The 23,145-nt window shown below is 31.5% G+C and overlaps 2 protein-coding genes and 1 long non-coding RNA gene across 5 annotated transcripts; all 3 read right to left on the bottom strand.

Moving 5' to 3' along the window:
- Positions 1 to 1,001: 1,001 nt before the first annotated feature.
- Positions 1,002 to 8,437, bottom strand: LOC111700678 (uncharacterized). The gene is made up of 10 exons (XM_023471674.1): positions 8,247 to 8,437; positions 6,698 to 6,792; positions 6,378 to 6,414; positions 5,941 to 6,029; positions 5,043 to 5,124; positions 4,801 to 4,881; positions 3,876 to 3,942; positions 3,050 to 3,149; positions 2,235 to 2,370; positions 1,002 to 1,346 (listed from the first exon to the last, which is right to left on the bottom strand). Exons 1-10 carry the CDS (start codon positions 8,307 to 8,309, stop codon positions 1,227 to 1,229), a joined length of 870 nt encoding a protein of 289 aa, XP_023327442.1. The 5' UTR covers positions 8,310 to 8,437; the 3' UTR covers positions 1,002 to 1,226.
- Positions 8,438 to 14,279: 5,842 nt separating this feature from the next.
- LOC111700681 (uncharacterized) lies at positions 14,280 to 15,951 on the bottom strand. 3 transcript variants are annotated; one of them, XR_002765028.1, is made up of 3 exons: positions 15,935 to 15,951; positions 15,410 to 15,490; positions 14,280 to 14,382 (listed from the first exon to the last, which is right to left on the bottom strand). It is a non-coding gene; the product is annotated as an uncharacterized LOC111700681 (long non-coding RNA). The 3 variants fall into 3 exon arrangements; XR_002765029.1 differs by lacking the exon at positions 15,935 to 15,951 and adding an exon at positions 15,891 to 15,914; XR_002765027.1 differs by lacking the exon at positions 15,935 to 15,951 and adding an exon at positions 15,847 to 15,874.
- Positions 15,952 to 17,362: 1,411 nt separating this feature from the next.
- Positions 17,363 to 21,940, bottom strand: LOC111700668 (salivary glue protein Sgs-3). The gene is made up of 6 exons (XM_023471662.1): positions 21,859 to 21,940; positions 21,073 to 21,101; positions 20,664 to 20,728; positions 18,982 to 19,161; positions 17,857 to 17,915; positions 17,363 to 17,433 (listed from the first exon to the last, which is right to left on the bottom strand). The coding sequence occupies exons 1-6, from the start codon at positions 21,890 to 21,892 to the stop codon at positions 17,363 to 17,365; spliced, it is 438 nt and encodes a 145-aa protein (XP_023327430.1). The 5' UTR covers positions 21,893 to 21,940.
- Positions 21,941 to 23,145: the final 1,205 nt, after the last annotated feature.

The following is a 23,145-nucleotide window of genomic DNA, read 5'->3' as shown; positions in this document are numbered from 1 at the left end:
GATGGTAGAGTTCATGTCCAGGAATGTTAAAATGTTCTCCTGTAGGCTGGTTTGTATGGAGATTTCTAATGTAACCAATATGTTCTCTCACTCTTTCATCTGATCTTGTTGTCTGTCCTATATATTGTAGTTTACACAGCTCACATGTATGTATCCAAATACAGTGAACTACATTTCTGGTCTTACAGTTGCAAGTCAAGTTGACCCCCCTCCAGGCTAAATAGTGTTAAACCACCTTGAAAATGTTTCGTTTTAAATAATTTCCTTTTTTTCAGAGATAGATAACATTGATGATTAATGATTTTTGATGAGACACAAACCAGATGGTATATGCATATTATTATAACTATAAATATAAAGATGAGAAAATAAATTAAATGGTATTTCAATGATATTTTCGACTTTCGTTGTATCTTTCATCCCTTCAAGGTGAGGTAAGGCTAATTTAGAGAGATTTGTACTCAGAATACACCAAATTCCTTAATGTGCAATAAACTCTGCATGCAGCTGTACAATTCCAACCGCCAAAACATGATATTGAACCCAGTATTCAAACTTTAGTCGCAATCCAGAGTTATAAAGTTACACATATCAAGATAGAATGGAGCGAGGTATATTAATATTTATCAAAAACCCTCTCCTTCCAAACAAAATTGTATTATTCTTTTAAAACTCTTCAATAAAAGGAGTTAGGATTGAAAACATAGGATTTCTATCCAATACATGAAATTTAGTTTAGTTTGACGTACAATACTCTTCAACAATTGAGGAGTCAGGGTTGAAAACATAGGATTTCTATCCAATACATGCAATTTACTTTAGTTTGACGTACAATATACTCTTCAACAATTGAGGAGTTAGGATTGAAAACATAGGATTTCTATCCAATACATGAAATTTAGTTTAGTTTGACGTACAGTACTCTTCAACAATTGAGGAGTCAGGGTTGAAAACATAGAATTCCTATCCAATACATGCAATTTACTTTAGTTTGACGTACAATATACTCTTCAACAATTGAGGAGTCAGGGTTGAAAACATAGAATTCCTATCCAATACATGAAATTTAGTTTAGTTTGACGTACAGTACTCTTCAACAATTGAGGAGTTAGGATTGAAAACAAAGGATTCCTATCCATTACATGAAATTTAGTTTAGTTTGACGTACAGTACTCGGCCCAGAAGTTGTCTTAACCTATTTGGACAATCTTGAACATGATAAAAAATCAGCAGATGAAAAGACAGATAATAAAGAATATAATGTGGATGGATAGGAATATTGTTGTCTTCATCACTTCTTCTTTTCTTTTCTTTTCTTCTCCAGGGTTCTCGTCGTCAATGTTTCTCTAAAAAAGGAATTTAGTTTTTATAACAAACTCTGATTTTTTAATTCCTATTTCTATGCAATCCATGCATGTTGTAGACCTTAGATTTTTCAAACTATGAATTCTGCTATGGATCAAACAATCTAAGCTTGCAATATCAAAGATTTCAACCATCAGGTTGCAAAGATATAGGGATTAGAAAATTTGAGTCCGTGTCAAAGACTCAATGCCTTTATATTTATCAAAAAAATTGCACGAAGCTCATTAGTATTTAAACTTAAACAATAAAATTACTATCTATACTGAATCAGTGCATTAGATGGCTCTAATAATTATAAATTATCATATAGCCATAACATAAAACAGATTTTGCAATAAACATAACATTATGAGCATGTGTTATCATAAGAAGTGTGCTTAAATGTCCCAAAAGAGTATTCTCATCTTCCGATTCATGTGAACTCTTGAAAATCTGTTCTTTTCATGCATATTTGTCGTTTATATGCATATACAGGGTGTCCCACGAAACATTAGTTAGTAAATAATTTTGAATGTCGTCTTCCATATACTTTGGGACAACCTGTATCTTTACCTATATTATTCAATCTAAACATTTCTGCAGATAAAATTTATCCAGAATTTATTTCTGGCACTTCGTACTTCATATGAAAGGTCTAAAAGGAATCTTGAGTCTCTGCCACAAACTCTGATTTTCTGATCCCTATATTTTTGCAACTCCATGTCGAATATCATCTAGCTATTTCAAACTATGAATTTTATTAGATCAAAAAATAAAAGTTTGGAATATCATAGGTTTAGACCCTCAGATTGCAAAGATACAGAGATCAGAAAATTTGAGTTTGTGAAAAAGGCTCAATTCCTTTACTTTCCAAGTACAAATTTATTCACCTTAGTTTCTTCCTCAAGTTGAGACGGCGGCGTACGTTTGGGTAGATTGTCAATGCCATGCTGAAGCTCAATCACGTCAGGAGTTATATCCAAAATTAATCCTACTGTTGGAACAGTAACAGCCTCATGGACTTCTCTAGAAAAAAAAATTATCAAATAATAAATAAATGCATCGCCATGTATATCAATACACTGAAGACGACTTTCCTTTTTAATTTTGATCAAAGCTTTCAAACAGCAGAAATACACATTTATATAAAGAGAAGTTGTCAATTAACAGCTTCTAAACTTCTTAGCTTGTAATTTAAAAAAATGCTTGTTAGGGATTAGAGTATTACTAATAAAAAAGTTATCTTTGCATTATATTGATATAGTCATCGATCACTGTGTGAAACCCCATTAACAGAAAAACTTTTCCATTTCAGTCCCATGATACTTTTCAAATTCTTTGATATAATGAAGAAAACATTTAAAATATCAGAATACTTTACTTGAGATACTTCAGAATTCTGGTGATCATTACTCCTTATATCAGAATACTTAACCTGAGATACTTCAGAATTCTGGTGATCATTACTCCTTATATCAGAATACTTTACCTGAGATACTTTAGAATTCTGGTGATCATTACTCCTTATATCAGAATACTTTACCTGAGATACTTCAGAATTCTGGTGATCATTACTCCTTATATCAGAATACTTTACCTGAGATACTTTAGAATTCTGGTGATCATTACTTCTAATATCAGAATACTTTACCTGAGATACTTCAGAATTCTGGTGATCATTACTCCTTATATCAGAATATTTTACCTGAGATACTTCAGAATTCTGGTGATCATGACTCCTAATATCAGAAGACACACTAGCAGAGTTACAATGCTTGGCAAGATCACGTAGTAAATCATAGCCTCTTAATAAAATTTTTATAAAATATTGTATTTTTGTGTGTCTTATGTTTGTTTTTTGACAATATATTAAGATATAACAGCTTATCTGCAGTGATACAATGGCTTGCAGTAGAAGAAAATATAATTACAATTTCTAATTCATTTACAGTAACAAAGATTGTTCTAATACTTAGGAAAATAAAAGATTTGATATGTGTTGTACATATGTTCAAATCAAAAATTAAATTCACTCTGCCAAGTTTAAGTGAAATAGCATTTTAAAACGCGTATATTATGGGAATTTGTCCAGGGGGGGGCCTTTTTTGACATTCCAGAGTGCTGTTGGAATTAATTATTTCTTTTTCATCATTACATTGAATTTCTTATTCAAATGAATTTGTTCGTATTTCTTCAAATTCTTAAAATGTCGTCATTTCAAGTAAAATTCCCAGGAAATCTTCAGCAAATGTTTGTAAACAATGAGACATTACAGAAACCAATAACCGAATAAGATTTCTTATATTCGACGATAATTCATCCCTCAAAAATTGAATTTGCGCTCTTGCTGAACAAATATGCACCGTAAAAACGTCTCATAGGTCTCAAATGATTCCTAAAAAAATTCCCCAAAATTCTACATTCTCAGTTCAACTATATACATTGCCGGTCACTCCCTTGCACGCAATTTGCAATGGTGAGTTCTTTTATTCCGCGGAACTCCGGTTAAAAACCCTACAGCTTATTCCTACCATTTCTCCAGAAAGCATGTGGGTTGTGCTCTGGAGCTTCCTGGTCAAGACGTGGATCCAGCAGAATCTAAACATTAAAGGGACTGTACGCTTTATTTCAAGTGACCTTCCTTGCAAAGATTGCATGGCAATGCCCGATTTACAACGGGACCCATGAAAGCTTTATTCAATTTTGAGGGAATTTTTATCCCGTTTTTTACTCACAATTTCATGATCTTAGACAAAAAAGTTTCTTATTTGTTTCAAGGACAGTAGGTAACATTTTATACCGACAAAGCAGGTTTCCCTTTTTATTTCGCGGATTTTGATAAAAAAGCGCACATTTTTATGTAACTTGAATTGAATAAATTTATATACCCAACTGTCTTGTGTTATCATTTGGGAAATTATGTTTCTGTTGTGATTTTTACTTTTTCTTTGTTTTTGGTTAATATTCAAGATTTTACCTTAAACGGACAATAAACAAAAATAAGATTGTTTCCAGAGTTTACAGTAATAAACAGAAAACGATTAAATAGAAAGACGACATTTTAGCAACACTTCAGTGTATTTGTATTGTTTTCTAGACACTCAATAAATCACCAAACTAGTAAAATGGATAAATATGTAATGCACAATTGCTGTGTCTCATGCTCATTGGAGTTTGTAAAGTTATTATTTAATTATAAAAGTCGTCTTCCTATTTCAGACTTTTCTAGTCACTGTACCAGGGACCGAATTTTATGAATTGGAGGGATCGCTGAACTACCTGCTGTCGGTTCATATCCTGAATCACCGATAAACTCTTTAATCAATTACCTTAATCTTCATGAATTCTTAACTTTGAATCGGCGATTCATGATTTGAACTTGCGGTAGGCAGTTAGACATGACGTCACGCAATTTATGAACTCCGATACCACCATGTATCCATGAAACGTACATACCAGGAAGTATCCAAGTAAAAACCCTGCCAGCAGAGCACCAGATATCCAGACCAAACTCAATTTTACAGAGAAGAGCCAGGACTAAAAAATGGTAAATATCACTCTTCGCTAAACGTACTATATATCTTCGGTCAGTGTACTGCAAATTACTGCAGAACACACCGAAAGCCGGAGACAAAATGTCGGTATGTCGGAGACAAAATGTTTGCAGGGATGGGAGATATTTGTCTAAAATACAATACCTTGTTTTTGAAGAAGAAATGAATGAACTGTTTGAGTATCTCCAGCTGAATAAAGAAGAGAGAGGCTCCGAAAAGTCCTAACCTGTTATTATTTCATGATTTTAAATGATTAAAAATTGTTCCACAGTTCTTGACACGAAGATTCTTCCAGGATTGGTTAAATATTTCTTAACATATTTTATGTTTCACGTAAAATGTCTGCAAATGAAAATAACCCTGGCAGTGGGACAATATATTTTTTATCCAAAACTACCAAAAATTGTTCATTTAAACCTACAAGAAAACATTTTAAGTTTTTTTTTCGAATTTAGCGTTTTTAAAAATCAGAGATTACTATAGAGAGGTCAATTTTTTAGCCTTTCCTATACAGGTACCTAAAGTTGTGCCAATAACCACTGAATATGTCCCATCTGTTGGTTTGATATAGGGCCAAAAAAACTTTGGAGACTCTGACAAATTTCAAGGAAAAGTGAGTTAGGGAAGAAATCATCATCATTAGAGTACTATTGGAGGAATTGGAGACACACTTCCCTCAAGTATGGAGAAGTTATAATATAATATAATTATTAGGTGAAAAATCTTCACTAAAAAAGGCCAATTTTTAATTCACAACGAACTGTGAGCGCGTTTTTTTATATTTATTTATCAGAAATAGTTGTATGATACCGGGTTATCCACAAAGGATGAGACTTCAAAGATGACGAAAAAAATACTGTCTGTGTCCTTAAATGCACGGCGGCCGTAAACTTGTCGCTTGTTATGCCAAATCATCATATAAGCCAGTGAAAGAATGTATTCAAGGAAGACGTTTCATTTTAACTTTGAAGATTCATTTGAAGAGTTTCAAGTCGTCTTAATGGTCTCAATCTTTGTGAGTAACCCTGTAGTTAATATTTACCGTATGACTGGTGGAATTTTAACATGTTCTAATCTAAGAGTATCCAGTGAAGTAGCAATCACAGAGACAAAATTGGCCAAAACAAATGCCTGATTATATTAAAACAAATGAATATTTAAGATTTTATTTATCTAAATATATACTTTCCTTGTGTCTCTGTCTGTTTATTTGATTGTTTGTTTATATTCAATAAACGTCTAAACAAGCGGCTGAACTGAACGGACCTACCATGACCCCATGGATTGAAAAAAATTGCCTTTAGAAAATTAGATTTTTTGACAAATTTCAAAAATCCACAAAAAATAATCCTCGAATTTATGTCTTATTGTTTTATATTAGGCGAAGAGAAAATGCTCTCAGACAATTAATTGTTGAAATAGGAGATGGGCGCGGAGCACCCTAAAAACCTTGTCTAATTAAAATGTTTCAGACCTTACCAAGGTTATCAGGTTGGAGACCACCAGAATTTTTTTCCTAAATATTTCATGTAAAGGAATTTTGTCATTACTATATCTTTGCAACCTAATGATGTCAACCTTAAATATTTCAGACTATTTGATCCAACAAATTTTAACGTTTTACATTGAAGGCGAGTTATGTTTAAATTTTTTGATAATTCGCTTAAAAAAAACTTGTTATAAGTCAAAACTTAAAAAAAAAGTCGTCTAAATTGTATTTAAAAATTGGGACTATGCCCCCCCCCCCCCCCCAATAAAAATGTTATACCTACAGACCCAATATATATATAGATAGATACCTTAAGACCCTATATATAAAGTGAAAGTTTGGTGTGCATGAGAGCCAGCAAAGGACTACACAGCCGGTCATATACAGATGTAGATGCGAGTTTTTCTAAATAAAAATGTTTTTATATCATTTTATTTCTATCACAGGATTCCTGCAAAGATGCAATTTTCTTTTTAAATCCTAAATATTGCAAAGTGATTTTAAACTGTAACTAACCGGTTATTTCTCTGTAAAGAAATATACTATGCAACCTATCCGATAATTATGACATGCAAGAAACTGATTTATTTGTAAATTATACGTTTCCATCTTGGCTAACATATAAGTCATATTTGCACGAAAATATTCACCGCACAACCTTTGATTTGGGAATGGAAGTCGACTTTGAAAGTGAAACCGATAAAAAAAATTTTTTGTTTCGTTTTGGATTTAAAAACGCGTGTTTTTTTAAAGGATGAAATATTATCAAAAAGATCATATTTTACTATGTTTTACTACTTTTTACTATTTTTACTGTTTTTTTACAATTTTTTACATATATTGAAAACAAAAAAAAATCAAATGAAAAATTATGTTTTTAGTTTATCTTCTTAAATCATTAAGATTTTTAAAAAATATTTTAGACGTACTTATAAATGTTATATTATTAAATACAGAGAAGGAATTTAAAGAATTTGAGCCGCGGTTTAAATCTGCCAAAACCCGGTTTAAATTAAGCGTCTTGAAACATTTGATACAATTTTAAGTGGAACCAACCATATTTAAGCCGCGGCTTAAATTTAAACCGCCGCTCAAATTCTTTAAATTCGGCCATTGGATACTTTTTTAGCTTAAACTTTATACTTTATGAATTATGTTCTAATTATAGGAGCTATTTTTTATTTTACATTTTAAAATGGCATTCCTTAAAATAAGCTTGATCGATTATTAAAGCCAAGAAAAATTCAGAAAAATGAGCATTTAAAAAAATAATACTGTCATACCTAGAAAACTTCAAAATAGGAAGACGACGACTTTTAGAACCAAGTTATAACTTTAAAAAAACCAGTGAACATGAATAATAGTAATTGTTCATTTTAACAGATCTATTTCACTTAATTAGTGACTTAATTAGTATGAATCAAACTATTTGCTTTATAATAACATTGAATAAACGTATTGCTATGAGTTCATTTTCTTCAAGGTTGTAATGCAAGGAAAGTTAATTGCTGTCGCGTATACTCTGCGTATCATATTGAAACCAGTTCTCTCTGGGTGGAATTTGTAAACAAGAATAGATGCATCAGTGTTCGTTTAGTATCCGTGGAGGTTAAAAGCATTAAATTTTTATAATTTTGATAATTCACATAATAGTTTCTTATGACTAGAATATTTCATTGATTTTTTATGTGAAAGATGGATCCCATGTCAGGCTTCGACATCCGTCTTGTGTTTACATTAGCGCCCAGAGACAGTACACTGCAGTACACAAGATGTGTACACTTCTGAAGTAACTTTCCTTGAGTTACATCCTTGGTTTTCTTATTCCAATTTTTCCCAGTACTTTCCCCCAGTTATACCTCTGGCAGGGTGTCAGAGTTTCCATCCCCACTGGTCTCATTGAGGGAAGTGACGTTATACATGTTTTGGTCAATTGTTCTTCCTTCTCTGCCACGTTTTTTAGTATAATTGGGGAACACAGGCCAGAAACTATATCACGCTATTCATTTAGTGTTAAAAATAAGAAAAATATATAAATTGTGACAACAGGTCGAAATTTAATTTTTCTGTTTTTAAAGTTTTAAAATTTTAAAAGTTTTAATGACGATATTTGCAAAAGATAAAAACAAATTATAAAGATTTTCCTAATGAATTAAAATCTTAATTCATTTTTAATATCTTATAGCGGAAGTGCCTGGTGTTGCCCGAGGAATTTTAAAAATACTTAAGAAAAAATCGAATTTTAAAAGAAACAGTTTTTCTGTCTATGCCACCATGAGTCCCCTCCAAAAAGTCAGCAGATTTGGTTCAGCCGTTTGCCCAGCTATGGCTAACATATAAATATATATATATTAATAATAAATATATTAGCGCGCGAAGAGCTTTATTAAAGATTTCGCTGAATTTTTACTCTTTTAAATTTAGATACTTTCTGTTTGAGTGGTAAATTGGTACTGTTATAACTTATAAGCCATACATTAGTTTTGTGACAGCTTTCTGACATTTCAGCTATTTACCCTTTTCAACTTAATTTCCCCTTTAACACAATTAAACAAAAAATCCATTTACGTCACGAACTAAAAATAGTTAAAAATACAAAATCAGATGTAAGTACGTAACTTTTTTCATCGTGGATGACATGTAATTACTCCATGTCAAACGAATTGAGTCATTGTCACAAACTCTTAATCCCTATATTTTTGCAACCTAATTTCGTAAACTTTAAATATATCAAATTATAAACTGCTTTAGATCAAATAATTAAAATTTGACATGTTAAAGGTTTACACCATCAGGTTTAAGTTTGAGACAAAACTAAATTAATTTATATTTTATTTTCAAATTTAAAATGAATATTTTTCCTAAATAACAGATCGTCATAATGCATTGTGAACTGAATCGTCCTTTCATAATTTAGAGGCCATGTGTTCCATGTGTTCCATGTGTTCCATGTGTTCCATGTGTTCCATGTGTTCCATTCCGTGTTAAGTTAAGAATATTTGTTCCGAAAATCAAGTAAAATTTAGTTAGCCATTATTCATTTCCAACAACAGAGAACATTTGTATCTGAAACGGATATTCTTTAAGATAGATGTTACCGCTATGCAATTTCTATTGGTTCAGAATAGACACGAAACACATGACTAAACCCTGATTGGATCAGGCGCTAATGGACTCGGCATACAAGAGTGCTCGTGTACAAATATGTTTTTCTTTAAATTTTAAAAGGCGCCCCTTTAGTAAAATTAAATTCAACCTATATGAAGCATTAAATCTGACCGCGTCGACCTGGTTGCACCGGCTAGTCCTGTCCATAGAGCTAGGTACAGAACAAACTAGGACCGGAAAGGTTGACCCGGCTCGGAAATTCAAATGTACTCCGGCTGCCCGTGAAGAAGTTGTAAATTATAAAAATGACAATCTACATATAAATTTGGCTTCACTTCAACATTTGATAAAAAATATCATAACAAAAACCTAATTAGGGTTTGTTAAATTCAGACTTTTTTCAAGCAGTTCAAAAAACAACTTTTCAGGTATCTGTACTTTAGCTAAGAACTGTATAATCAGTTTGTTAACGGCATTTTCTGTTCTTCCTCAAAGTTTCCTGCCGTTAACGATTTTAATTTTATTAACGGCGAGAACAGAAAATATTTTAGAAATCGTTAACTGTGCCAGCCGTTGACGAGCCATTAGCGAATATTTAATATAAAAAATTTCTTAATTAATGATTTTTGCCGTTCGTTAACAGACTCTTTCGTTAAATTTTAAAAACTTTCGTTCGTTAAATGAATGGTGCCTAGCCCTACCGGTATACGTTTTTATACTCCATTGTGTGGGGAAGGGAGGGGGGGGGGGAGGAGGATATATCTCGATATTTTCTAATCCTTTCCCTGATATTTTGACGTAACAAGATTTTTTTAAATTGGCTCTCTTGATTATCCTATTTGAAAATTATGATTCTAAGCATGTTCATTGGATCTAAGCAGAGGTATAAATCTAGAATAATGCTTTTAATGGATTCTACTTTTCTCTTTAATACCAGTGAAAAGGTTATCTATTAAATGTGTCTAATACACGTGACAAATGACAATGTATAAAGTGACAATGTATGAAGTATAAGAAAAAAACTTTCATAACGTTTTTTTATTCTCATTTTTCCCAATTGAAACAATGTTTTTCTAATTTTCTTTAAAAAATTACATTCCAGCTAGCTGTTCTTTTGACGTTTTTAGAATTTGTTGAATGATTTTTTTTCTAAAGATTAATTTTACATGGAACTGTATACTTTCTAAGAGAGAGCTCTGTATAACAATAAATAACGCCTTAAATTTTTTCTTCTATCAATAAATTTGGCTTGTCTGTCTGGGTGTTTGTTTGTTTGTTTGTATCCAATAAACGTCAAAACGGCTGAACAGATATGGCCCAAATTTTGTGTAGGACATCACGTGACCCCAGGGAAGGTTTATGAATGATCAAAATGTCTGGGTGTTTGTTTGTTTGTTTGTATCCAATAAACGTCAAAACGGCTGAACAGATATGGCCCAAATTTTGTGTAGGACATCACGTGACCCCCAGGGAAGGTTTATGAATGATCAAAATTTAAAAATAAAAAGTTTTTTTTTGTAAATTTGTAAAAATTTGAAAATCCACGATTTTTTTTTTCATAAAATCCGCGAAATTTTTTTTCTTTGTTTTTCAATGTTACAATGAGAACATGTTCACAATTGAAAATAGAAGATGGGCGCAGAGCGCCCTAACAGCCTAGTTATATAAACTTTGCTTGTCTGTCTGTCTGTTTTTTTGTATCCAATAAAAGTATTTTTTTTAAATCCTTGAACTTTTTTTTCAATGTATACAAAGAGAAAATGTTCACAATTGAAATAGAAGATGGGCTCGAAGCGCCCTAAAAGCCTTGTATTCTAAATTTCACTACAAAGGTCCCTGGTTGAAAAGACTCTTTTAACTCCCTTTTGACCCCTCTGTGATATGCAAAAAGTGTGAGACGAATTACAGAATTGTCAAAATGTAAATTTTTTCAAAAAATTCAAAAGAAATACTTAATGCTATAGTTCTATGAACTCTGGAGGGGCCGTTTTGGAGTTAAAATTATTTTTATCATTTCCTCCATAATCAAACCAATGATTAAAATGAGCCCCGATAAGATCTGATCATGGTGTAAACTTGGTTTGATTTGATTCTGAAAAAATTTTAGGAAATAAAACTATATTGTAATTTGGCCATTCAGATTGGAACATTTGCAGTGTGTTGGAATCTTTAGAATTTATCTTCAGATATTTCTATGGCCCACTAGACACTGTTTGCCCACCACCATGCAGACCCATTTATTGAAATGCTTTTTAGTGTGCAGTTGGAATAATATTTGGCAATCTAGAGATCTGAAATATCTATTTATGTCATTGTATTGAGTATTATTAAGTGCAAAAAAGTTTTTGCCGGGATTTTTATTTTGATCGAAAATAAACTTGAAAATCAAAATCCAGGTAAAAACTTTTTCGCACGCATGATACCCATTTCAATAACATATATAGTGTTATTCAGTTTTCCTCAAATCATTTAAAAGCAGCTCGATAAAGTTACTTAATCACCCCGTTGTAGGGTGATTAAGTAACTTTATCCCCCTACAATGAGACAAATCAGGTATGAAATTTGAAATTTTAAGAGCAGGGTGAAACAGTTACTTTTTCGCCCTGTTGTAGGGCGATAAAGTCACTTTATCACCCTACAACGGGAAATATTAAGTGAGATAAATTCCATCAATATTGAATAAAAAATAATCTCGATTTTTCATTTCATTTTCTCCCCTCTCAACATCTCTCAACATTCACATTTCAAACAAAAATTTAAATCCTCCTTCACCAATTGTTCCGAAGAAAATCATTTTTTTAAATTCCTTTTTTGTCTTTTATTTTTATTTTATTTTTAACTTGCATAAACTCTTGAGTCAGAAATATATATCAGAAAGAGTGTTAGAAAGAGTGTTAGTATGTTTTAATCGATGTTTTTGCTCTTTTCCCTCTTTCGCAAAAAAATGAGAATTTTTTATTTTCGTTTTCTAATGAAAAATGTGCCAATTGCAGAGAAAACCCGTAATTTTTAAACAAAATTTGCCAGTTTAAACTTTTGGGTCGCACACTACATTTTTTAGAAAAATAAATCCTTTATCTTGTTGTATCCTCCTGCACTTCCATCTCATATGAAAGAACAATATTTTGAGCTAGTTTGTGAAAAGGTTGTATTATGTATCACTGCAAATTAAAATCGACTTAAATTTTCTCATATCCATTATAGGGATGTTAACGTTTTCATTTTTCAGAAAAACGATCGTTTCGTTATGAAAACGACGAAGAAAAATCGAAAACGAAACGATCGTTTTTTAAAAAGTTCGTTTTTTAAAAATGGTCGTTTTTAAAACGATCGTTTTTCAAAACGATCGTTTTTTTAAAATTCGTAGTTCCGTTAACGATCGTTAACGACAACCATTCGTTAACGATCGTTAACGACGATCCCTTTGTTAACGATCGTTAACGAAGAGAGGAAACCGACCTGAAAAGGGCATCTGTACTTATCATTGAGTAGTTTTTAAGAAAATATCAAGGAGTTTTAACTCCCCCACTACTGTTAAACTTCACGTAAGACGACATTCAATAAATTTGCATGTTATTTTTTTCCAAAAACGACCGTTTTGATAAAGTTCGTCGTTTCGTTAACGATCATTAACGACAACCCTTCGTCAACGATCGTTAACGACGATCTTTCGTTAACGATCGTTAATATAATTGTCAATAAAACATTTTTTCATAAAAGATCGTTTTTTTAAATTAAATAAAAACCGGTCGCAAATCGTTTAATAAAAACGATCGTTTTCAAAAACGATCGCTAATCGTTTTCTAAAAGTTCAAAACGAGTGGGTCGTTTTTAAAAACGATCGTTTTTTCCGAAAACGAAACGATCGTTTTTGAAAACGAAACAAAAAACGATAAACAACCCTATATCCAAATATAACTTTCGCTTGTCTATGTCTGATTGTTTGTGTAAAAGTTTTCGTGACAACTTACAAAGTCGGATTAAAATGTAGATTTTTTTGATTGGTTGAACTTGAAGGGTTGGCGATTCTAAAGAAACTGAATCTCTGTTCTCTCTATTTATTAGAGATATCTTAAAAAAGGCCTCTTTAAGCGAGAGAGAAAAAATAAAATAGAAAACGCAGCAAGCAAAGAGTATAGGTTTATAATCAATTTATATACTTTCTAATAAAGCTATATAAATACAGTGGTAGTCGATTATATCAATACAATGAAGACGACTTTCGATTTCAATTTTGATTTATATCAAGCTGTTAAACCGGATGGATACAAAAAAAAACATAGAAGTCAAGAGAAACTGTCCATTAAAAAGCTTCTCTTTGATTATTTCTGAACTTTAAATTCTAAAGCAGCTTAAACAAACCAAAACATAGATAAAAAGTCGTCTTTATAGTATTTACATAATCGTCTACCACTGAATATAGACTTTTAATGCACAAAAAATTCATACAGTTAAACCCTAAATAAGCCATACATCGAAAGAATTCATCAAATGTCGTATTCTTCACTTTCTGATAATGGAATGTTGCAGATATTTAGTTCTTAATTAATTGATTATATGGAGCTCTTTAAAACTGCTCCCGCATATTCATTGATATTTTTTTATTTTCGCAAATACATGCAAGATTTACGTAAAATAGTATAAAACCCATTGAAAAATTGTCAAGACGACATTTGATAAATTCTTTCGATGTATGGCTTATTAAGGGTTTTACTGTATAGAAAATAATATAGAATAGAATATATATATATATCTACGATTTTCATCTTTATTTAAACAATACAATGTTTTATGTATTTATATATTTATATATTCATATATACATATATTTATCCGGCCTGGTTGTAATACATCTGCTGGTGTATAGTTGGCTGATGCTGGTTGTACCTAATTCATAGAAAACATTTTAAAAAAACTAATTTTACGCACATCTTTAATACTTAGTGCACCCTGTAAACTTCAATTTATTTCAAGAACCGGACACCTAGAGCAACCTGTACAGTACTTAATTAGTGACTATGTAAGGCAAACCAGGACGGTTCACCAAATGAATCCACCTCTTCTTGTGACATTAATGAGTACAATGTATCAAAGAGTCTATTATAGAGGAAACCATTATCATCGAATCAACAACAATCGAACATACCTTACTTCAGAAGGGTATAGTTATTTATCGGAGACCCTCGGTGATATAGTGATAACCAGAAATTTTTTGTTTCAGAAGACGACATTATAGCAATACTGAAGTGAGTTTGATGTTGTTACAAAGCAAATAACTTAACTCGTAAGTTATTAAATTATATAAGTGAAATGGGTTTGTTTACACTCCATGGCACAATTGTGGTGTCTTATGTTCATTTGACTATCCCAGAGTTTTCTAGGTATCACTGAAATACATAGGATTCATTCAAGACCACATCTTTCATAGGGAACAGGAAATATAAAAGTTTTAATCAGCGTATTTATATGTGCTTAGCTTTAGATTTGAGGAGGTTAATAAATCGTCGTCGTATATATCAATACAATGAAGAAGGCTTATAATTTCAAATTTTTACCAAGCTTTCAAAATGAATGCATAAACACATTGAAACAAAGAGAAGCTTGTAATTTGAAAAAAGCTTGTCAGAAATCAAAACTTGAAAAGAAAAGGCGTCTTCATTGTATTGATAGAAACCACTGTATCAACTTCATTGTATTGATATAAACCACTGTATCAACTTCATTGTATTGATATAAACCACTGTATCAACTTCATTGTATTGATATAAACCACTGTATCAACTTCATTGTATTGATATAAACCACTGTATCAACTTCATTGTATTGATATAAACCACTGTATCAACTTCATTGTATTGATATAAACCACTGTATCAACTTCATTATATTGATATAAACCACTGTATCAACTTACCAAGAGTTTCCATTAGCGTACATATATTGTCTTATACTTTCCCACCACCGCCAATCTCTTCGCTCCTCGTGAAAGATATCTCTAAAACATTTAAGATTTATTTAAAGAGACTGTAAGCTTATTTTCAAGTGAAACTTCACAAAGATGGCAATATTCGATTCTAAGACGTGTACTCTTGAAATCTATATTGAAAGATATTATTGGTTTAATGTAAACCATGGATACTTAATACTGGAGCAGACAAACCTTTACAGGGTATTGTTGCTAATCGGGCCTTGACACTTGCAATTACACTTACAGTCCCTTAGAGTTAAATTTTTAAAACTATATTTTAAAGATGTATATTTATCTGCAGTATCTCCAAATATCTATGTTTTAAAGATGTATATTTACCTGCAGTATCCCCAATAATATATGTTTTAAAGATGTATATTTACCTGCAGTATCCCCAAATATCTATGTTTTAAAGATGTATATTTACCTGCAGTATCCCCAAATATCTATGTTTTAAAGATGTATATTTACCTGCAGTATCCCCAAATTGGTTCTCAGCACATCGTGTGTGCTCCTACAATAGATTTAACATTCTGTTTTTTTTAAATATAATTCCAAAATATTTTTTTCAATATAAATGAAAATAGAATTGAAATTACCTTTATATTTTTATTTCTGCTTTCTTAAAAAAGGAATTGAGTCTTTGCCACAAACATAAGTTTTTGTATCCCTATATCCTTGCAACCTGATAATGTATGTTTGATATTTCAAACTTTTAATATTTAATCTAACAGTTTGAAATATCTACGACATTGGGTTGCAGAGATATAGGGATTTGAAAATCAGAGTTCGTGACAAAGACTTAATTCAGCTTTATCTAGAAATAGCCATTGCAATAAGACTAGTACACAAACATTGCAATAAGACTAGTACACAAACATTGGAATAAGACTAGTACACAAACATTGCAATAAGACTAGTACACAAACATTGCAATAAGACTAGTACACAAACATTGCAATAAGACTAGTACACAAACATTTCATATAATTACCGTGAACACCATTCATGGCACGGTGTGTTATAAAGTTCTCGCTTTAAACCTTTTGGGTAAAGAGAAAATGTCTGTCCAAAAACATTATTATAATGTTATAAACAGTTGATTTCTATAACCTTAAAGAAAATTAGAATGTTTTTTTTTAAAGATTGAAATCAAACCTTTGGATGATCCAAATAGTGTAATCTGTTTCTGCAGTCTTCGCCACATTCAGAATCAGAGCTTTCAAAACAACAAAAATTGTGTCAGAAACTACAGATTCAAAAACGCCAAATATATGTATTTTCAATAACAAAACGAAATTTTTAAATCTCAATTTGTTCAGCCGGATCTGTATGGATGAAGCATAACATTTTTAAATCTCAATTTGTTCAACCGGATCTGTATGGATGAAGTATAACATTTTTAAATCTCAATTTGTTCAACCGGATCTGTATGGATGAAGTATAACATTTTTAAATCTCAATTTGTTCAACCGGATCTGTATGGATGAAGTATAACATTTTTAAATCTCAATTTGTTCAACCGGATCTGTATGGATGAANATCTTCTGCTTGAAGGGGGGGATGGTAGGAAGATCTTCTGCTTGAAGGGGTGGGGGGGTTAGGAAGATCTTCTGCTTGAAATCGTGAAATTATACTCCTTAAAGACAGAAAAGTAGAATGAAAATTAATGAAGAAAAAATATATTTTAATTTCTTTGATATTTACTGCCACAACAAGTTTGAGAACATGACCGGGTTTTTTTTTTAAACGCTTCGGTCCTACTCTAACACCGGTTGTTTAAGGACTGAGTCTGTTTATATTTAGAGCGTTCTTAGTGTAAGTTCCTTGGGTCGGCCGTATCTTTGTTAAAGTATAAGCATTAAGCATGCATTAATCTGTAAAATTTCAGAATAAAATCTACCTGGAATTTTCGTCGTTTTCTGTGTCATTGAACTCGCTCCCTTGCTCTTCAACAGTTGGGTAATTCTCTATTTTATTCAGATAATTTAATGTTAATTAAAGGAACTAGAAGCATTATCTGAATGACCCTACATGCAAAGATGGGAGTGTCCGATTAAAAACGGCACCATTTAAAACTTTGTCGCAAACACAACGGTAAACTTCCACATTTTTAATCAGATTAAAATTTCAAGGGTACACTTGAAATTACGCTTACAGTCCCTTTAAATTGTATTAAATTTAATTAAATGAACTCATCTATATTGGTCTTGTTTTTGACAACTTAAACTATGATATAGTTCAAAAAAACCTTATTAGTTAATTTCATTCAGCTTGTATTATAGTTTTGAGTTTTGTGGAAATAAATAAAGACGTGAATAATTAATAAAATTTTATCATTTGATTTGAAGTTTAATAATTTATTGATTTTTTTGTATGTTTTATCAATATACCTCTAGATATAGGACGAGTGGTTCTTTCTCTGGTCTGGCGTCGGTTTTCATACCAGGAGCTTTAAACATTATTAGGGATGGTATCTTTATTGTCTAGATGGTAGATACACTGCGTTTCAAGTTAAGTTATAAAAATCTGGGTTTTTTTATCCTGACTTATATATAAATTTTTTCAAATTTTTAGATAGCGTGTACTCAGGGGGGGGGCAGGACCTTCGCATCCCCAGACAGATTCAGGGGGGGCGTAGCCCATCCGTCAGTTTTCAGAATAGCTTCTCCATAGCACTCAGAACGTGTCTAGTCCTAGCTGTAGGATGATGTCAAAGGTTTATGGAACTCATAAAATACTTGTTAAAATATATATATATTTGAATCTGTATATATATACACGGTGAGTCAAAAAAAGTGTGATTTGCGGCGCCTGGTGCAAAATTGTACCCTTTTTTGCGCAACTCTCCTGTATGGTGTTTTTTCAATATTTTTTGAAAATTTGTAAATTTTTTTGGTACTCCAATGGCCCAAAAGAAAATCCGCGAACCTTTTTTTCTTTCAAAATGAAAAGTTCAGGAAAGCAAAAATGTGCATTCATATTATTTTCTCTAAATCTAAAATTTTGTTAAAATTGAATCACAGTATCACAGAAAATTGGCAAAATTGTAATAAGAAAATTCGCAATTTTCAGTTCTGGTCTAATTTTTAAGGAAAAGTTATTTAAATTCTGTAGTTCCTTTCTTCTTAGTATATTCTAAAAGTTGAAACCTTGAGAACCATTGAAAAACAATTTTTCCGTAAAAATTATACCAAAACTGAAAACTGCGAATCTTCTAATTACAATTTTGCAAATTTTCTGAGATTCTGTAATTCAATCTTTTTAAAATTTTAGATTTCGATAGAAACAATTTGTTTACACATTTTTGTTTTCTGAACTTTTGATTTTGAAAGAAAAAAAAGGTTCGCAGTTTTTTTTCGGACCATTGAAGTACCAAAAAAAATTACAAATTTTCAAAAAATATTAAAAAACACCATACAGAAGAGTTGCGCAAAAAAGTTACACTTTTGCACCAGGCGCAAATCACACTTTTTTTTTGACTCACCCTGTATATAATATATAAATACAATTGGTACCTCTCAGTTGTGGTAGGTGAGGGTAGGGCTGTCGAAGGCTTTCTTCCGGGGCGTTGTCGCCGTGAGGCTATTCTTTGAGGTTGTTGTGTAGTTGTTGTGGTTGTTGTTGTTGTTGTTGTGGTAGTTGTAGATGTTGTTGTTGATTGCTCTTGCGGTGCATCATATGAATCGTAGGATGGCCTTCAAATATAAATCTTTTCTTAAACTTTACTGAAAATCGAGAATTTTTGTCTAAAACGGTTGAATGATAGTTAAACTGCACAATTTTACAAAACGGGTCAAATTGGGTCCCATAATAGATATAAAAAATTCTTAATTGGATAAGGCATATTGAAGATAATATTTTATAAAAATATGACTCCGGTCATTGCTTTGAAATTCTGTGAAATACGCATTGATACAGGGTGTCCCACGAAACATGACAGTTGGTGAATAGTTTTCAATGTCTTCTTCCATTTTATTGTATTAGTTATTTAAGACTTTTTGCAGTTTGTTTAGTTAAACAAATCTTTTACTCAAATAAATATTTGTTTGAAATTAATTTTACTATAATATTACTGCCATTTAGTATTTATTATCATCATCTTTGGTATCAAATTCAACTGAACAAATAATGGAAGAAGACATTTTAAACTATTCACCAACTGTCTTGTTAGTTTGAAATATCAAAGGTCAACTAAATCGTCATTAAAAAACTAGAATTTATCTTTTAGATTCTTTCTAGAACATTTTATTTATGTCTAAGAAAAGGCTATCAAAAACTTTTGATAGCCTTTGATTAAATTTTGTGCTAACCTCGATAATTGTTTAAAAATTTAGTCTTTAATAAAAAAATGAGTGATAACAACAATGTAACTGGGATAATGATCATTTTCATTGGCTTTTAAGTTACAAGCTTTTCTTCTTATAAAGGGTAATCAATTTCACCAAAAAAAAAATCTTTTTCTGCCAGCAAAAAAATATTCAGAGGCAAATTAGAAGCCACATTTATAAGAGAAAAAACGAAAAAAAATCAAAACGCATTTAGCAATTAACGAAATAAAAAACAGCAATCATCATACGGGAAGGCCGATTTTTCATTTTTTCAAAACATGCTGAAAAGGTTTAAATATGCGCATTGACTCGCTAAATATCATTTATTTGTTTGTTTTTCGATATTTCAAAAATTGTTTTAAAACTAATTGTTTTATACTTTGACAAATTTCTTTCCAAAAATAATTTTTTTTGCTTATAAATTGCTCGATTTTCAATGGATCTTTACGAATTTAGCGTTTCTGAACTCAGTGATATCTTTATACCCATCACATTGGTGATTTGATTTAAACAAAAAGCAAAAATCTAATTTTAAATTAAGAAAAATTCTCAAATCTTTTTTTTATAAAGTTTTAAAGAAAATTTTAGAACTATTTTTATTAAAAAAGTGCCAAATAGTTTAGCCATTACTTTTACTTTGTACTTTTAATTTACCCATAGATTAATAACAATCGATACGATATGTCGTCTTTACAAGATTTAGGGGTTTTGCCTTCACAATAACCCTGAGGCATCAGCTAAAGGAGTTATGCTCATGCGCGTAGCTCCTTTGGGCTTCTGCCTCACGGTTATTGTGAAAGAAAAAAAATAAGTCTCGAAAAGATGCCATCTAGTGTTCTATCTGTGTTGATACTAATCTATGGATTTACCCATCCTCATAATTATCATAATACTGATAAACCTCTCCATAGTCTCCATAATCTCCATAAACTTCCTACATTAAAAAATAAAAATATTTAGAGCAACAAAAATAACAATCTGTTTGTCTTTTTGTTTGTAAACTATAAACGTCAAAATGGCTGAACCGACCGGGATCAATTTTTTTGCGGGACATAACATGACCCCAGGGAAGGTTTATAAATGCTCAGAGTTACAATAAATTGTCTCTAAAACTGTTTGATTTTCGTAAAATTTGAAACTTTTTTGTTATTGTTTTATATTGTAGAAAGAGAAGATGCTCATAATACAGTAAGTAAAAGTTGAAAAAGTAGATTGGCGCGAAGCGCCCTAAAAGCCAATTGCAACTTAAGATTCCTGTATAATAATCCATTTTTTAACCTGTGGGGCGGGTAAGGCAATACCGAGCCCTGTTTCAAATCCAAATTAATTAAAGTTCGATGATTAACCAAAATATAATACTTTTATCTTTAACTTTGAAAAATAATGTTAAATTATTTATCCCAATCAACTTTAACGCTGATTAATAATTTTGTTCATTTTAACAAATTCCCGATCTTTGTGATGTTAATTGCAGGTAGTGATGTTAATTGCAGGTAGTGATGTTAATCGGTTTGTTTTTTTCGCATTCATTTTCTCTCAAGATGAAAAGGTGGCAGAAGGTCTATAAAACATTTTGTTTTTTTAATTGTTTTTCTAAACATTTTCTCTTCATGCCAATTTTGACCCCGAGAGAAAATATATGCAAAAACGAACCAAAAACAAACCATAACGAACTAAAAACGAACCGAAAACGAACCAAAAACGAACCAAAAACGAACCAAAAACGAACCAAAAACGAACCGAAAACGAACCAAAAACAAACCGAAAACGAACTATCGTTTTTGGTTTCTATTTTGATTTTCCAACACTAAAGGTAAAGGTAAATAAATATTTATTTTCATGAAGTAAAATATTTCAATGGTCGATTTATAGTACGTGAATTACTATAACTATCATATTTAAGTAGCCATTTCATTAAATGACAATTACAAACGCAAATGAATTCCGGCTGGAAACTACTATGATCTTCTTTTTGAACAGTAAAGTGCAAATCTGTAACATAAAATCTTTTTACAGAAAAAAGTTTTAGAATTTTTCTAGAATTGTGATGAAATATGGATATTCCTAGAACACATGCGAGCACTCCTACCAGCTTCATCTCACTCTCTCTACTAATAATAATAAACTGGAGAGAGAAGTGTTTTCAAAATTCTAGATTTTCGTTTAATACTCTACCATTACTATTAACTAGCTTTGAAGTAAAATGTAAATAGCTTAGATTTTCTAATCCCTATTATTTTCCAACCCAATGTCGTAGTCATTAGATACTTGAAACCATGAATTAAAATAATCTAAGTTTGCAATATTAAATATGTACACCATCATATTGCAAAGATACACCGGCTAGAAAATTTAGGTTTCCTATAATTTCTGAAATTTTCAAATATATATTTTTTATTCTTGCTCGTTCTTGTTTATTATTGCTTATTATTGCATATGTGAACTTCAAGCATATTTATATTAAAATATTGAGAACTAGTATGAGGGGAAGGGGGGGGGGATTGCTCTAGAAAAAAAATAGCGTTTAAATGTTGCACTTTAACCCGGCATTCTTTTTCGTTGTTATTCAAAATTCGAAATTTTTTGCCTGGAACAATTATTTAATTCTATAACCAAACCTTCCCTGGGCCTGGGGTCATGTGAACACAAAAACATGGGCCAGATCAAGAAATATACAGTTCCTTGGGCCAGATCGGTTCAGCCGGTCTGAAGTTTATGGATACAAACAAACATATACAGAGTATACAGACACACAAGCCAAATTTATATTTTGCATGTTTGGGTGTCCAATATATAGGCGATAATGGCGTTAGTTAAATCTTGTTGACATTCTTTACTTTTTTAACCACCAATTTAAAGGGAGTGGTCGCGAAAAATTAAAAGTGAAAAATAAGCGCTTTTGATTACTACTAATCTTACTTCTATTTGTTGCGTCTATAAGGAGAAAATTGTTAAAAACGACTCATACCGAAGAACGTAGCGTCCAGACTCAGAAAGATGCAACATTCGACTCGGATCGGGTCATGTAGTGTGCTTAGGGAGACGGTTTTTTGGTGCTTGGGATAGTCTCCCTAAAAATTGTGACGTCACTTACGGAATTTAACTGTCAATTGCTTTGGAGACAAAATTTCTCGTACACTTAAGCGTACCTTAATACAACCTTGACTGAACGTCAATATCTCCTTTATAAAACTTTGCTTGTCTGTCTGTTTGTTTGTTTGTGTCCAATAAACGAAAAAATGGCTGAACCGACCAAGCTCAACATTTTCGAGGTAACTTACGTGACCCCAGGGAATGTTATGAAGTACAAAAATTAAAATTTCAGATTTTGAAAATATACGACAAAATGTT

Source organism: Eurytemora carolleeae, unplaced genomic scaffold (genome assembly GCF_000591075.1).
Source record: "Eurytemora carolleeae unplaced genomic scaffold, Eaff_2.0 scaffold333, whole genome shotgun sequence".
Taxonomy (NCBI): domain Eukaryota; kingdom Metazoa; phylum Arthropoda; class Copepoda; order Calanoida; family Temoridae; genus Eurytemora; species Eurytemora carolleeae.
The sequence above is the reverse complement of the archived record's forward strand: the minus strand, read 5'-3'. Positions and strand labels throughout refer to the sequence as shown.

Bases quoted from the DNA above. Each gene is read 5' to 3' on its own strand.
- LOC111700668 (XM_023471662.1), bottom strand. From the start codon at position 21,892: ATGAAGCTGGTAGGAGTGCTCGCATGTGTTCTAG. The intron at 21,102-21,858 runs GAATATCCATAT...GATTTGAAACAG, and splicing joins AGTGCTCGCATGTGTTCTAG to GGCTCGGTATTGCCTTACCC. The intron at 20,729-21,072 runs GTTAAAAAATGG...TTTTTAATGTAG, and splicing joins TTGCCTTACCCGCCCCACAG to GAAGTTTATGGAGATTATGG.
- LOC111700678 (XM_023471674.1), bottom strand. From the start codon at position 8,309: ATGTATAACGTCACTTCCCTCAATGAGACCAGTGGGGATGGAAACTCT. The intron at 6,415-6,697 runs GTATCTATCTAT...TGAAATATTTAG, and splicing joins TTTATATATAGGGTCTTAAG to GAAAAAAATTCTGGTGGTCT. The intron at 4,882-5,042 runs GTATTGTATTTT...ACCATTTTTTAG, and splicing joins ATTTCTTCTTCAAAAACAAG to TCCTGGCTCTTCTCTGTAAA.